Consider the following 16,813-nt stretch of genomic DNA (forward strand, 5'->3'; position numbering starts at 1 on the left):
GGTTTGCATGCTGTCTTTCTTAGAGAAGTTAGAGTAGTGTTTTGCTTTTAGGGGTGTAAGGGTACTTGTGTAAGGAGTTGACCTATAATGGAAGGATAGAGACAGAAACAGGGATGAGCGTATAAGGGAGAATCAAACTTTAACCTGGGGTGCCTGCAGACATAGGGTGTGATCTAACCGCTGTGCCATCTGTGCTCTTTAATTCAGATTATAATGCATTGATGTGCCCATGATCACTGTACTGTTGCAGCTTATCAATATAGCCTACTCTAGGTGACTCATAGTGATTTTAAAGTCCCTGTAAAGTTATTTTAAAAAATCTGTGTTTTAGGTTTGTTGTATGCCAGGCCACTGTGGCAGGAACCACCAGATCAAATTTCAGTCAGGAAAAACATCTCTAAGTTTAAAAAATTAAGCTTCAAAATCATGAAAAATGAGGCAGTAAAACCTGCTCTGGTGTGGGCGTGTCAGTTGAATTAGCTGAAGCCACGCCCACTCAGGAGATATACAATCCCCTCAAATATTAAAGGAAAAAAAAAAGTTTCTGATCAGATCAAAGCTGCTTGGCTCTGTGCCAAAGCAGAGACAGAAGTTGGGGATAAAATTTACTGTTTTCTGGTACAATTCTCTCTGTAATGATTCTTTAATGACTTATATGCCACTGTGGCTGATAGATTTGGGAAATTTACCTCATAATAAACAAACACACACATTATGTTGCGAACTGTTAACTTTCAATGAAGGCAGTGACATCAGCTAATATGCACTGAAATGAACTGCTCAGTGATTTTATTAGGGCTGGGTATCGCCACTGGTTGCCTGAGTCAGTTTGATTCCAATTCACAAGGTCCGAATTCGATTCAATTCAAGTTTTGATTCAATCCAATTTTATATCGATTCATGTAGGCTTATTTTAGTTACATAACCTATATTGCTTCACATTTAAGACATTCTCAGAGAACTCCAGCTGGAAATAGAACAAAGAGCGTTTTAACTTAGCACATTATTAAAAATGTCAGGGTTTGCATTAAAATCGACCACCCAAACTAGTAGTATTTACATCATTATTTTATGGCCTTTCTTTTGTCCAGTTTACCTCTGTCATTGTATTGTTAAAATAAAATGAAAAAAAAAAAAAAAAAAAACAAGGTTGTGCTTAACATTAGCACAGTGGGCTATGGGGTGAATCAGCTGATCAGCTCCTCACCAGTATCTGACGCTGTGAAGTGAGGGATTTCTCATTTGCTAAGGTTCCTCTCTACTCGTGTCTCTTCCTCGCATCTCTCTTTCAGCTAAGACATGAGGAAACAAGGCGAGCAAAGGAAGGAAGGATACCAAAATGTCAACTGAGAAGGAGCTTATGTTTCTCATCCGTTCTTGGATTTCTTCAGATGGCAGCATGTGTTGTTTTTTTTTAGATGTTTTAGCCTACGTCACTTAACCAGACAGGTTCTGTTTACAGGATTTAAGTCTGGTAGTAATCAGGCCAGGGTGGGGCTAATGAAATTGAGTCTGAAAAAATGTGGTTAATTACAATTAATTCATGATTTAACAAGGAGTGGGTGCTTTGACTTTTTCACATAGGCCGAGGAAGGTTTGGATGACCTTTTGCCGCTAATACATGAAATCAGAATTTAAAAACTGTGATTTGTATTTTAATTAGGTTATCTTTGTCTTATATTCAAATTTGTTTGATGATCTGAAACATTTAAGTGTGACAAATATGCAATATTGAGAAATCAGGAAGAGGGAAAATACTTTTCACAACGCTGTACACACTTTAACAACATGAGGCAGCTGACTTTAAAAGAAACTGCAATGATTAAAACTACCAAGAATGCAATATGGAGTGTTTACAAACCAACATGAAGGAGCTTAGAGAAGATTTGAGTCTCAAAAAGCTGATTATGCTATGGTGACACAACAACAGGGTAAGAAATCCATCTAAAATACATGAAAGTCTCGAGATAAGAGTTACACTAGAACTACAAATTTATGAGAAACCACTAACAAGACTTTTACAGGCTTTAAAATTACACTATGAATCATTTTACAGCTGCATTATGTGTCACAATGATGAATATGTTTTGTTTTGTTTTCTTTTGTCGTGACTGCTCTGCCCTTTCTAGGATCCCAGAAGACAACACGCCGGAGAATTAACGACAACAAGGCAATTACTTTGTTTTTACCACACCACTTACTCTCATCACAACAGGGCTGAGCTCCTGGTTTCTGTCACAGGCGACTAAGACCTTAATGTATGTCCCAGGACTTTATTATGAGGTTATTTTCAGTCCTGCCCTGTTGTAGGAGTGTGTGGTCGTATGACAACTTCAGCATGACTGGGCAAAAAGAGTAGACTTACAGCCCGACAGCCCCACTGGGAACGAAACGCTGAAGGCAGAGAGAAGAGCATGAATGAGGTAGAGTGTGACCATGTGGGCTCGCCCAACCGTCTTATTATTGTTCACTCAGTAATCTTTCCTAAACAGCATGAAGCAGCACCAAATCAAGCAACAGTGGAACTACTAGAAGCTTCAAAAAGGAGGACAAGGGGTCAAACTGAGGACGCAGAAACTTCTCCATCCTTCCATCAGAGCCTTCTTTTCATCCCTCACTTCTCCATCACCATTTAAGCCTCTTTCAATCTCTCGTTTAAGCTTGTGGAAGGCAGACCTGTGTCAAGAGAAGTGTGTGTGTGCAGTCTTTAAATGTGTGCTTAATGTTTTAGTGATAACTGAAATCACAGCGGTAATTTTACGACCACATGTCCAAGGCCAGGCCAGAGCAATCAATCACTGCTGCCCGATCTGACATGGTTAATGAATTCATCACTCTGGGATCTAAACTCTGCTCTGTTCTGCTCATGCTCGGTATTAAAGCCCTCTTTCAGAGTAAAGGAAGATGGAAAGCTGAGGCTGATCTGCCTTTGCACAGGAGACAACTTAAGCAATAGAGCAGACTAAGCATGAGACTGGGGAACAAATTAGGGATTTCATAAAGTTCTTTAAAGCTACAACAGACTAACATGCTTTAAATGGTGTTTTCAAAGTAGAGTCAAATGAGTCAACTAAAAACAAGCCCAACTCAACAAAGACAAGCACCCTTCAAAAGAAAGGACAAGCCTGTGTCCTCTCAGCTAACGGCCTCAGGCTGTGCAAAACTTTCAGCTTTTCAGTGGAATATTTTAGTTACCAAAGCCAAAAACGTTCAATTAAAACTTAACGCTAGCAAGCTGGTTCATGGAGTTTGTTTGCTGCGCTAAACTGGATTGAACAAAGCACAGTGGCCTTTAAATTCAAAAGTAAAAGTACTGAGGTAGCTAGATAACTGCTCAAGAAAGCAGGCGCTACAGGACTTTCCTACTAAAATGTACTTTTTGCTTAAGTGAAAATTAAAAGACTGAGCCTTTTCTTCTCATACCAAAACGCCTAAGAATGAAATGATCGTTATGAATGAACTGCACAACTATTAACATTTTATTGAAGCCTCATGTTTTGTGATCTTTATTACATCTTTAGTTAGCAAATTTGGACAAAAGGTGAAGCTGGAGTTGATGCAGAATTGGCAAACCCTGAAAGCAAACAGTCTATATTCAAGGCTGATTCATTAACTGGACTACATAAAGAGCAGCTTTCAAGTCTTTCCTCCCACCTAAAGTGCTTCTACGATGTGATTTATTCATTCTCACACACTGATGGTAGAGGCTGTGCCCATCAGTCTTGACTAATGCCACTCTTACGCATCCACAGATCGCTGGTTTCGCCACTCAGGAGAAGTTTGGGTTTAGTGTCTTACCCAAAATTATTTCAACATGTTTGTTGCAAGAACTGGGATTGAACCAGAGAGCTGACTTTACTATTTAAATCACAGCTGCCCCACTTGGCCGATTGGCAAGTTAACAACATATAAAGTATTCTGAACACAAACGCTTATAACAACTGATTACTATCAAAATATTATAGAAATATTGGTTGAATTTCACTCACCAACAAAGCAGTGTAGCAAAGTCTTATTTGGTATGACTGTAAGTACATTTTATGGCAGTGATACTCAACGTGTGGCTCTTACATTTCTTCGTTTGAAATATTATTTCCCCTGAAAACCTTTAAAAGGTCGACGCTGACCTCAGAAATGACCTACTGCAAGTAACATTAATCAGTTTGTTTCCCACTCTTACAGTAGGCTTTAATCGTCAACGCTGTATATTTCCATTGCCCTCATTCGCCATTTTTTTCTTTTTTTTCCTGTTTTTTGCCACTTTTAAACTATTTTTACTGCTTTTTTAGCCAAAGTTTGCCACTTCTTTTTGCCCTTTGTCACCAGTTGTTGCCTTTTTTATCTTGCTTTTATCCTCTTTATCGCCATTTTTGCCCCTCCTCACTCACCTAAACTGCCTTTTTCCATTAAATGCCACTTTTCCCCATTTTTAAGCCCATTTTAGTTTCTTTTCATTTATTTTCACCATTATTTTGTCCATTTTTGCCACTTTTTCTCACCATTTTTGCCAATTTTCACACTTTCTTGCCACTTCTTTGCCGCTTTTTGACCATTTTGCCTCTTTAACTTATTTTTATTGCCACTTATCCTGTTTTTGGCCCTTTTCCCCGCTTAGATTGTTGCTCTTGCGAGGATATTTTTCAACGATTTGGCTTTTTGGTTGAGCAGGGTTGAGTAAGACTGGCTTATGGCATAGCACAGAGTATAATTGTCCCAATATTTGCATATGTACAAAAGGCACGTCTAAAAACATTGTCTCTTAGGGATGTAGCACAGGGGGGTTACTTTTTTTTTTTTTTTTTTTTAATAATCAGTGTCATTTTTGGATCAAAAGTAACTAAATGAATCGGTCAACAGACTGAAATTTGTATCAACTAGAGTAAAATACAGTACGGGGGGGGGGCTCTGCTCCTTCTTTAAAAATGTCCAAATGGTGTAGTCCAAAGCTGAAAAATAATGTGAATTAGTTTAGTTATAGTAGAAATAATGCTCATAAATGGGGAAATAGTTAAAAAAAAATGCATTAAAATGCATAAATATTTGTTAAAAGGATGCAACATTTGTTGGTTGGCTAGCCAGCTAAGGGGGGCCCTGTGTGATATTCTTTCCAGGGGCCCAATATCTCTAGCTACGCCCCTGGTGGCTCTTATAAACTTAAGGGAATGTTAACAGACAGCAGAGGTACCGATAATTCAAAGTATTGTGACGTATGTCGCTAGCAAACACTATAAAAGCGAAGTGAACAAAAAGCAAATGGTAAACAAAAAAACATGGACAGTGCAATCAGTGTCTATGCTGCAAAAAATAAGTTTTCTTTTAAGTGCATGATATAAAACAGCCTTCAACCACTGAGGAAATAAGTCTGCAGGCAAGGCACGCTTGCACACAACAGGCTGTCCCATTCCTATTTGCACCACTTCGACCCCTTGCAGCCTCATGAACTCAATCACTTTCTAGGTGCAACCAATTAAGTCCATAGGGCTCAGGGCTTAGGAAGGATATTGAGGTTTGCGTGTCAGTGCCACCCAGTCCTCAGTGTCGATTGGCTGCTAGCTATGTGACATCAAGCCAGTCAGATAGAGTTGTGGGCTGATATTAGATGGGACTGTGAAGGGTGAAAATAAAACTACAGAGGAAGACTTACCATGCAGCGAAGCCAAAGTAGCACTCGTTTGAATTCATTGATATTGGATGATAATTGGAAAAATAACATGCTGACAATCTGTTCAATGTCAAATATCAGCATCCATATTTATCTAGATAATAGCCCTCGGTTACATTATCTTCTAGTGCTGATTGACAGAAGAGGATAAAAATAACACAGTGGGCCACCCACAGCCCTGTGTTATGATTTGAGAGTACTGGAGAACTGATTAATTGTACCTTGTGAGTACTGGAGTACTAAAATACAGTAAAATCCCATCCCTAGTATTTACCAAACCACAAAATATAAAATAAGCCAACCCAAGCCTTTGTTAGAAGTGTCTGCCAGCACACAATCTGATAGTCTGGGATAACCAGTACAGATAATGTATTGATGAATGGCTGGATATCTCTATCGTTTTCTTATTCTTGCTCCATTCGTCCCTTTTCCCCTGCTTATCTCATTCGCTTTCCAGGTGATACTGTTTATCAACTAGGTCTGGGGTGCTAGTGCTGAACTCAGAGATTGATATGGTATTTTATGTAAGTACAGATTGATTTGCAAATACAAAGACATTAAAAGTATCCCTATTCTCAAATAAAGCCGTATTATATTATATAATTATTATTATATTTGATGTAAAGAAATTCTGGTTAAAACCTCCTTGTTATATACTAAAGTCCAAAGGTCTTTTCTGTATTCTTCTCAGCTTCCTCCTTATTTCTCACTGGACAGAGATCATATAACTCTCTTGATTCTCATAATTCTCCCTCACAATGTAGCAGCGAGGCTACATTTTCCCACAGTAGCATCCCACTGACAATTCAGAACACACACAGACCCACACATACACGCCAGGTAATCCCCATCCCAATTCAATTAAACCTCACTGCAGCAGCAGAGCACAAGGCAGAAACAAAGAAGCTGCTCCAATAAACAAAGATCTCACTGAAAAAAATATTGACGAGATTTGAGCTTGGTGTTACAGTGCGTTGTGTTTTGGTGTGAGCTAATGTGTTGGTATGTTTGTGTGTTTATGCGCGAGGATGGCAGCAGTCTCAATATAAGGGAAATTGCAGTTATTTGCTCATTTCATACGCCTTTTAATGAAGGTAGCTTTTATTCTGCTACGCCTCCTTTTGTTTTGACAAACAAACAAAAAAAAGAAACAGATGGATTAAGAGCTTCAATTACCCCTGCAAAAGGAAAGCCGTCACAGTGTGTATTCGTGTGTGTGTGATACTATTCTCCCCGCACTGTAACAGGGCAGAGAAGTGGTTGCCACGGTAACAGCGGATGGGGCTCGGAGAAAATAAGAAGGGGAAGGTGGGAGCAAACAGTAGGGGAATGAAGGAGAGAAGTGCAACAGAGGCACAGAGAAAGAATTCAATTAAAGAGATTCAGACATTTAACTTTTGAGGTCATAGCCAAGTGAGCAGGAATCACTGAAACTAAGACTGGTTGGGATGGGACAAAAAAGAGGTAAGGCAGTGTGCATCATCCTGCTTTGAGTGGTACTTAATAGCACCGATTGTGGTTGTGGCACAATTACAGGTAAAGTTGACTCAAATTAAATAGCCAAAAAAATGACTGTTGGTATGATGTAATGCTGATGAAAAGCTGTGTTAGTTTACTACAGATGAACAATCACCTTATCTGAGTCAAGCCAGGCCTGCAGGTCTTTAGGAATTGTTTTAGGGAGTTTTGTGACTTCCTGGATGACTCCTCGATGCATTCTTGGAGTAATTTTGGTAGGCCGGCCACTCCTGGGTAGGTTTACCATTATTCTAAGGTTTTTTCCATTTGTGGATAATGGCTCTCACCAAGGTTTGTTGGAGTCCCAGAGCCTTAGAAATGCATGTGTAACCCTTCCCAGACTGATACAGGCAGATGCACATTGACTTAATGTCTCATCTTTTCTAGAATTTCTTTAGATAACACCATGACGTGTTGCTGTTTGAGATGTTTTAGCCTACTTCACTTTGTCAGACAGGTTCTATTAAAGAGATTTCTAGAATCGACAGTTCTGGGAGTAATCAGGCCTAGGTGTGGCTAATGAAACTGAACTCAGCCTTGCTAAAAATATGGTTATTCACTGTTAATTAGAGATTTAACCTCCTGAGACCTGAGCTTTAGTTTTGGAAGCATTTTAAGTTTCTCCCATTTATTTGGAATAAGTAGGATTTGAGAGTTTGCCTGATCTTTGAACAGGAATTTCTTGGAAATTTTCCTTTCCAAAAATCCACTCAAATTCTCCCAAAAATCAAGGAAATTACCCAGAACTTCTGTTAAATTTCTTATTTATAAAGTATTCCATAAAAAGTACTCTTAAGTTTTTGGAAAGTCCTCAAATGTTTCAGTGAAACTTTATCATAAAGCCTTTTCTAACAGTTAAAAGGTTAAAAAAATAATGTGAATCCCTTAAAGAAATCCCCAAATTTGAAAGCAACTACCCCAAAAATTTCATAGCTAATTCTTAAAAATTAACAAAAACGTTCTCCAAATTTTCATGACAAAGACAAAACATCCAAACATTCAAACAAATCCTTCAAAATTTCCATGAGAATTCTTCAGCATTCCAAGGAACACCCCCCAGCTCCAAGTTCCTAAAGAAATCCAAATTAATTTCCTTGATTTACATAAAATGGCCTGAAAATTTCCAAACACATTTTCCCAAACATCCCCACAATTTTTTTCATATTTCCCTGAATATGCCAAAAGAAATATTCAAAGGATATTTCCCCCAAAACTTCCAATCCATCTCTCTTTCCATGAGAATACTTGAAAATTTCCAAGCAACTTCCCTGAAATATCCAAACGGCATATTTGCTCCAAATTTTAAGCAAACTCCTTAATCTTTGGTGGACATTCTGGACAGGTCTTAGGAGGTTAACAAGGGATATAGGGCAATCAATTTTTCACATGGGCAAGGTAGGCTCGGATGACTTACTACCCTAAATAAATGAAATCATCATTAAAAAAAACTGCATTTTGTGTTTTCTCAGGTTATCTTCATCTGATATCAAAATTTGTTTGATGATCTGAAACATTTAAGTGTGACAAATATGCAAAAAAAAAAAAAAAAAAGAAAACAGGAAAGGCGTACTTTTTTTGTTCATGGCACTGTAGCTTAAAATTCCTATCCCAATTCTGATGTCAAAGATCCAAGTACATCAGTCTATCGAGCCCTCGACTGGTAAGAAATTTAAAGCAAATTAGTCAGGGCATCAACTGTAACATTGAAAAACTGGTTTACTGATTTACTGGTTTGCTCTGCTGCTTGTCTTCTTAGCTCATCCCATCATGCTCTGGCCCAGTAACTTTAATCTTGTAAGACTTGTGCTGACCATTTACCTTTCCATGACAATTACACTGGTCTGAAACACAGAACAATTGGACCAAATTGAATCAGACAGGGCCATATAGTTCTATATTTCAAGGGATCATCAGTGAATTGGATCTAAGACTGTGAACTGAGATTTGAATCAAACTGTGTTGCAAGGAGCAATTCACAACCCAACTCTAAAAATAAGCTTGAATTTTAAAGAAAACATTAAATGACCAAAGATTATCATTTTATGATAGAATCTCTCAAAATAAACTTTAAAGAAAAGATGGAAAAGTAGCCCTTAATAGACTGAGAAAACTAAAGGATGAAGCATAATCAGCAGGATCAATAACCACAGATTTGTGCTTGTGGCGGGACTGCTTTGCCAATTGCTGTTTCCATCCTCATTGGATGAACTTTCAGTCCCAACTTAGATCCAACATGGCAGAGAAGTCCAAAAAGAGCTCAGAGGAAACAGATATTTGAACGTCTATCAAATCTTGAAAACTAGGCAAACAAAATACCTCAATAGAAAATGTGTGACAGACTCAAATGTGCTGCAACAGCTACTAAAGCAATGTCAAAACATGTCAAAGAAACCGGTAATCAGAAAGACTCCTCACTGTATCCCTGTCCAGAATTATTCTGTTCTACCAAAGATAAAATTGAAAGTCAGTTGCCGTTTCCTTTGCTTGGTGAGGGTTTAACACTGCCTGCAGTTCCCACAACTCCCTCTACCACCTGCCAGCTTTGAGATAAAACTTTTAAGAGATCGCTGCCAATGATGGACAGCTTCTGACACCACTTTAGAGCATATATGCTGGATCACACAAAGCACTGAAAGAACAAATTGGTGAAACATCCTTCAACTGTCTGCTGCCATCAGTCAGAGATCGTGTGGTATAAAATGTTTGCTTGAAGCAAGAATCAGCTGTTAGTCTCTGACAGATGACTTCAAATGTTTTCATTTCATCCAGAACTCTACAGAAGACGGCTGATCTCACTACCCAGGCTCATAATTGAGGTGTAACTGTGGAAAAAAAGCATCTTATGTTGTAGAAGTTGGAGAAGTCACTCACCAATCTGTAAAGCTCTGTGACGCTGATTTCGTCGGGGTCTACCATGCTGAACTCTCGCCTTGGGACCAGATCCAAGCCGAGCTGTCTGTAACACAAAGATTCAAACAGAAAACAGAAAACACACAGTGAGAAAAGGAATAACACGGATTATCTTACTAGCTTTTTTAGTTAGCCCACCACTAATACTAGCTGACAGAAAAACAACAGTTGTAGCTGATTAGCTGATGTCCCACACAGAAAACAGTTGCTAGTGGTGGCTTGCGTGCCTGTTTGTGTGCATGCAACAGTGTATGCTTGTGTCTGTCAGCCTGTCTCTGCAAAGCTCTGACAGGCTGACAACAGAGGAGTAGGAGAAAGATGCTGCAACAACACAAAAAGGAAGCTCCGCGTCAGCTGATTGAATTACTGTCTCCACTATTCTCAAAAAAATCACAGCTCATTCTCTCAAGGCAGATATTTAAATTTGACTTCCGTCTCACCAGTGCTGATCAAAGAGCAAAGCTTCGCCTCCACCACCCCAGCCTCCTCCTTTCTAGCCTGAGGCCTTTCTTGCATCTCCTCATTTGCTTTTATACTTGAATAATGAATGGCGCAATGCTTAAATACATTTCCTTGTACTTAAATGCAATGGTATTTTATGTTAGGAATGCACCAAGCTCGATTTTTGCCAATACTCGATATAGCAATGTTCCTGAACTTATTTTTGAAATACCAATATCAATACCGATATGCATCATGCCCCATTCCCCATTATTTACTTCAGAAAGTAACGTTTCTATCAATTCTAGATTCATCTTATACAAACAGAAACATTTCAAGATTTTGTCTCAATCTTGATGATTACGGTTTACTCAGGTTTAGTACACACAACCACAATCATGGGGAAGACTGCTGATTTGACTACTGCCCAGACGGCAATTGTTGACACCCTCCACAAGGAGGGCAAGCCACAGAAGGTCATGGGTGAAAGGGCAGGCTGTTCTCAGAGGCTGTATCAAAGTATATTCATGGAAAGTTGGAAGTGCAAAGTTTAGTACAAAAAGGAGCACAAGCAACATGGATGAGTCGGCCTTCAGAGGACTGTCAAACAAAGCAGATTCAAGAACTTAGGGGAGCTTCACAAGGAGTGGACTGAGTCCAGAGTCAGTGGATCAAGAGCCACCACACAGACAGGTCAAGGAAATGGACTACAAGTGTTGTGTTCCTAGTGTTAAGCCAATCCTGAACCATAGATGTCATCAGCTTCTCACCTGGACTAAAGAGACAAAGAGCATCATTGCTTAGTGGTCCAAAGTCCTGTTTTTAGATGAAAGTGCATTTTGAATTTCATTTGGAAATCAGGGTCCCAAAGTCTGGGAGAAGATCTGAGAGGCACAGAATTCAACATTCTTGAAGACCATTGAAGTTTCAACAGTCAGGGGTGGTTTGGTGTCACATGTCATCTGCTGCTGTTGGTCCACTAGTTTGTATCAAGTCCAGATTTAACCCTGTCAGTTGTCTACCAGGAGATTTTAGAGCACCTCATACTTCCGTCTGCTGAGAAGCTTAATGGAGATACTGAATTCCTTTTCCAGCAGGACTTGGCACCTGCCCACAGGGAAGCCACAACAACCAGAGACTGGTTTGATGACTGTGGTGTTACTGTGTTTGATTGGCCAGCCAACTGGTCTGACCTAAACCACACAGAGAATCTCTGGGGAAACGTCAAGACGAGCTAATGGCTGCTATCAGAGCAAACTGGGTCTTGTAACACCCCAGCAGTGCAAAAGGAACTCCAAGCAAGTACTGAGTGCATAAATGAGCATACTTCTCCAAAAGGTCAGAGTTCTGTATAAAATTTTGGGATAGTGGATTTCAAATTTTTGTGAGCTGTAATCCATAATCATCAAGATTAAAAAAAAATGTAAATATTTCACTAAGTAATGATGAATCTGGAATTTATAGAAGTTTTACTCCTTCATTTAAATCAAAGGAAGAAAATTAACTTTTCTGTGATGTTCAATTGTTTTGAGATGCACCTTTATATCTATAGCGGTGGGTTAGCAATACACTACTTTCATTGCAAAGCAAAACTTTACATCCATTTTGCTATAAATGTTTGAATCTATGATACAAATTGAAAATTTAGGGTTTTGTTTCTTTTTTAATCAAATGGTTATTTTGGTACAAACATTTCTCCACACTCTGAATTTTCCCAACCAAATGGAAAATGAATTTGATGTTTGTCTGGTGTTAATTATGGGCCCTGATTTAAATTGTGTTTTATTCCACAGTGGAAGCAATTAAATTCAACTTTAAAACATGATTCTTTATTTTCCACTCCTTGAATGTCTCAAAAACATGTTTGTCCAATGTCACAAGTGTTAGTCTTGAAAAAAGAAATGTGCAATATTAAAATGCAAACATAGCTGAAGCATCCTGTTGCAACATAGGATGCTAACAAGGCAAATGGACAGTCATAGTGCAGGATTTTGGAGTGGCACCTCAGGTGGCTAAACAGCTTCTAGGGGGGCATCCCACCCTGTTTGGATGAGACCCTGCTAAGTGAGAAAAAAACATAATATAGAGCTGTCAGCTCATCTATTTAAGGCCTGTAAATAAACTTGACAGATTGTCCTTTTCTTTAAAGAGGGATAAGAAAGAAATATCCTCTCACTTTAGCTCCCTGCTGTCCTCTTTCTACCTAAAACTGCTCCCCTCTATCTTCCTCAGCCTCTTAACTCACTCTTTTCCTTCATGGCTTTCTATGAACAGCTCTTCCTCTCACTTTGTCCCTTCATCGTTCTCCTCTCCACCTCTCTATCCTCCTCCAGGACAGCCTTTCCAGCCAACCAAGATGGGGACAGTGTGTCTCCTTGTCAGCAATAAAAGAGACAGGCCTGGTCGACCGGACTACAGCCTACAGCGCAGGACTGTCCACCCGTCTCCCCACTAAAGAGATGTGTGTGTGTGTGTGTATATGCACGTATGTGAGGAGAGCCTACAGCAGGGGAATGAAGGAGAGTGAAGGGTAGGGACAGATACAAAAAAGGAGAATGACAGAGGCAGGGAAGGTTTTTATTATTTCAGCCCCATGGCATGGAAAGAAAAAAAAGAGAGGAGAACAGAGTGGATTTGATTGAGTGAGGAGTGGGCCTGCAGGGATGGAAGGTGACAATAAAAGACAGAGGAGAGAAAGAGGAAGAGAGGGTATGAGAAACCTCTAGGAAGTCATGAGAAAGTAAAGAAATGTAGCATGTTTTATGTCTTTCATAAAATATTCCAAAAAATGAAACTTTTCTATTTCAATCAAGTTTGAGTGTTGATAAGGCCAAACTGTAATTTGCATGTGATTTTTGGAGAAAAGATGGAGTACAAAAAATGCTGTGGTGCAGATCAACGCTTTTAACTACTCGATAACACAACCAACAAGTTAGGTTAAAGTGTAAAGGAATCTACATCCTTTCACCTGTTCAGTTAATGCAAGTAAATAGCTGGTTTCATCTAAACTAGAGCCTGATAGCACAATGAAGATAATGAGCAGGGTCCACTAGTCCCAAGAAATTAGAGCATAAACAATTTATTTTCTGCATTTTAGTTCATTCCTGTGCAGAAATGTGTGGCTTTTCTGTATATTTTCTGATGTTCATTATACTTTTGTCTGGAAAACATAACCTTATCTCTAACTTTTCACAACTACCACTCACTCAGATAATGGATCAGTGATTCTGACCTTATTTACAGAACTCTGGACTCTTGCAGCTCTGCTTCACCATACTTTTGTTTATGGATCTATCGCTACTATTTTTAAAGTCAGCATGTGTGTAGTCAAGAATTAAATAATTATTTTGGCTTCATTATGCACAAACAAGCCAATTACAGCAAAATCCGGTGTTTTATTTATGACTTTAAATCATTCTGAATGACCCGCCATTAAATTAAATGAACTAACTTCTATAAATACCAAACCACATCATTAGTAGTCATTCTCTTAAACTATGCTTCCCCCCTGATTGATTTAAATCCTCCTAAGACAGAAATAGTTTTCCCCAACAGTGAAAACAAAGTGATTTATTTTGTTCATTAATTTTGGGGGAGATAATGTAGTTCTGCAGGCTTGGAATGAATTAACTGCTGTGCATACAAAGAAACTTAAGCTTTAAGAGCCAGTAGCTTGGACACAGTGATTAAAAAATCTCTTGCATTTCTGATCACAGTTATTAGTTTTCTAAGATACTGAATGGATGCAATGCATCCAAATATATTTATATTTAAAAAAAACTTATTTTCTTTAAATTTTAGTCAAATGTTCAACCAGCTTGAATAAGGCAAACCCACTGCTGGCCTTCTCTTCATTGCACCCCCCTCCCCCACTAAGGCAACAGGGAATTTGTTGGTCCTGATTCTCCAGCGACCCTGTTAACATAAACTACTTCACAGCATTTTCATAGAAGGTATTTTGCGATCTAAAATTTCCTATGTAAGAGGAAGATTGATCCTACATATTCAATATGCAACGCCAGGGGCTCACAACCTATCTTTCTTAAGAGAACGAAAGATCGGCTACTTCTAGAAGAAGGCTGGTACAATCAGGACTCTCCTAAGAGCTGGTCGCCCAACTAGACTGAGCAAATCGGGGGAGAAGGCCCTTAGTGAGAGAAGTGATCAAGAACCTGAGATCCTGTGTGGAGATTGAAGTTCCAGAAGGACAACCATCACTGATCTGCACTGAGGAGAGGGTTCCATCTAGCCACTCTGGTTAGATGGAAGCCCAGGTCAGTGAAGGGCTGCAGTGTGTCCCATCTCTACACAGGATCTCTAGAGCTCAATCAGAGAGACCATAAGGTTCTTTGTCACCTCTCTTACTAAGGCCCCCTGATTGCTCGCTTTGGCTGGGTGACCAGCTCTTGGAAGAGTCCTGGTTGTGCCAAACTTCTGCCATTTGAGAATTAAGGCCACTGTGCTCTTGGGAATGTTCACTGCAAAGAAAATGTTTCTGTAGCCCCCTGCAGATCTGTGCCGTGCAGCAATCCTGTCTCTGAGCTCTGCAGGCAGTTCCTTTGAACTCATGGCTTGGTTTCTCCTCTAAAATGCATTGTCAACTCAGAGACGATCAATTTAATTTACCAAAGGTGGACTCCAGGTAGAAACATCTCAGCAATGATCAAGAGAAATGGGAGGTACCTAAGCTACATTTCAAGTGTTGTTGCAAAGGATCTAAAATACTTGTGTCAGTGTTCAACACATTTGCAAACATTTCTTAAAGTTTTTTTACACTTTGTCATGATGGGGTGAAGAGTTTAGATAAATGAGAGAAAAATAAATCTAAAAACTGTAGCATCAGGCTGCAACATGACAGAACTGATAAAAGTGTAGGGGTTCTAGAAACTTTCTAAATACACTTTATGTGCATAACAGACTGGAGCAGACACTCAAATAAGCCCCCCGTTTGTCACATATAGGGAACATACTGTGATTGGTCTGAATGAAAAATCAAATTGTCGATTTATGAGTCCAAAAAGCAAATAATGCACCACCCAATAAGACGCAAAGTGATCCATATTAAACACTTTGTCTATGCCATTGTGAAATTAAGTGTCTCAGTTTAGTGTGATATCAGCTGCATTCACTCAGCCATGGTGGAGCTCATATGGTGAGATAAGACATTTTAATTTAGAGGAAAGAGAAGACTGATATCAGATTAGTAAGCAGTATCTGCAGATATAAAATTGAGCTATTGGGAAAGAGGAGCCTGTTCTGGCTATTGATCTTAAGTGTTGTTTCCAGTACCAGAAAGGAAGATATAACTAGTCAACGAGATTGATTCATGCTGCTCAGTGCTTATAGTTTGATTCCTATTTTAGTTGTTGAGTTCTGCAGCTCTACCACTCGTCACAGTTATGCAAGTAGCAACAAGTGGTTGCTTGATACTAATAAATATGGTGCCTGTGAAAGTATTCACCCCATGGAGGTTTTCTGAATGGCTATAATTAAAAAAAAAATTTAAAAATGTGCAATAAAATAAGTGACTGCATAAATATTCACCCCCTTCGGGTTAATAATCTGTAGATGCACCTTTGGCTACAATCACAGCACTCAGTCTGTGTGGATAGGTCTCAATCAGGCTTACACATCTGGACACTGTCATTTTCCTCTATTCCTCTTTACAAAACTGCTCAAGCTCTGTCAGGTTGCACGGGGATCAGGTGTGAACAGCTCTTTTGGAGTCCAGCCACAAATCCTCTATTGGATTGTGGTCCAGGTTTTGACTCAGCCACTCCAGAACATTCACCTCGTTGTCTTTAACCATTTCAGTGTAGCTTTTACTGTATGCTTCAGGTCATTGTCTTCAGGAAAAATCCACTACTCTGAAGCCATGGCTCTCTTGTGGACTAAATAAGACTGTCCTCCAGGATTTTCCTATATTTTGCTGGACTCATTTCACCCTCTACCTTTACAAGCCTTCCAGTGCCAGCTGCCAAGAAGCAACCCCACAGCTTGATGCTGACACCACCGAGCTTCACAGTGGGGTTAGTGTGTCGGCGAAACATGACATCTTGTCTGATGACCAAAAAGCTCCATTTTGGTCTCAACAGACCAAAGAACTTTCTTCTACTTGACCATGGAGTCTCCCACATGCCTTTTGGTGAACTCTAGTCCAGATTTAATCTGAGTTTTCTCCAACAGAGGTTCTCTCTTTGCCACTCTCTAATAAAGCTTTGACTGGTGAAGAATCCAGCAAACAGTTGTTGTCTGTAGAGTCTCTCCCATCTCAGCTGCCAA

General features: G+C 39.4%; 1 protein-coding gene across 9 annotated transcripts in view; it reads right to left on the reverse strand.

Annotated features, from left to right (window-relative positions):
* dock4b (dedicator of cytokinesis 4b) overlaps window positions 1-16,813 on the reverse strand; it is a 222,183-nt gene that overhangs the window by 131,151 nt on the left and 74,219 nt on the right. For all 9 annotated transcript variants that reach the window (XM_041780989.1, XM_041780988.1, XM_041780986.1 and 6 more), the window contains exon 8: window positions 10,052-10,136. In XM_041780989.1, the coding sequence (XP_041636923.1) occupies window positions 10,052-10,136 (85 nt within the window). The remainder of the gene's footprint in view (window positions 1-10,051; window positions 10,137-16,813) is intronic.

This window comes from Cheilinus undulatus, linkage group 23 (genome assembly GCF_018320785.1).
Source record: "Cheilinus undulatus linkage group 23, ASM1832078v1, whole genome shotgun sequence".
In the NCBI taxonomy this organism is placed as follows: domain Eukaryota; kingdom Metazoa; phylum Chordata; class Actinopteri; order Labriformes; family Labridae; genus Cheilinus; species Cheilinus undulatus.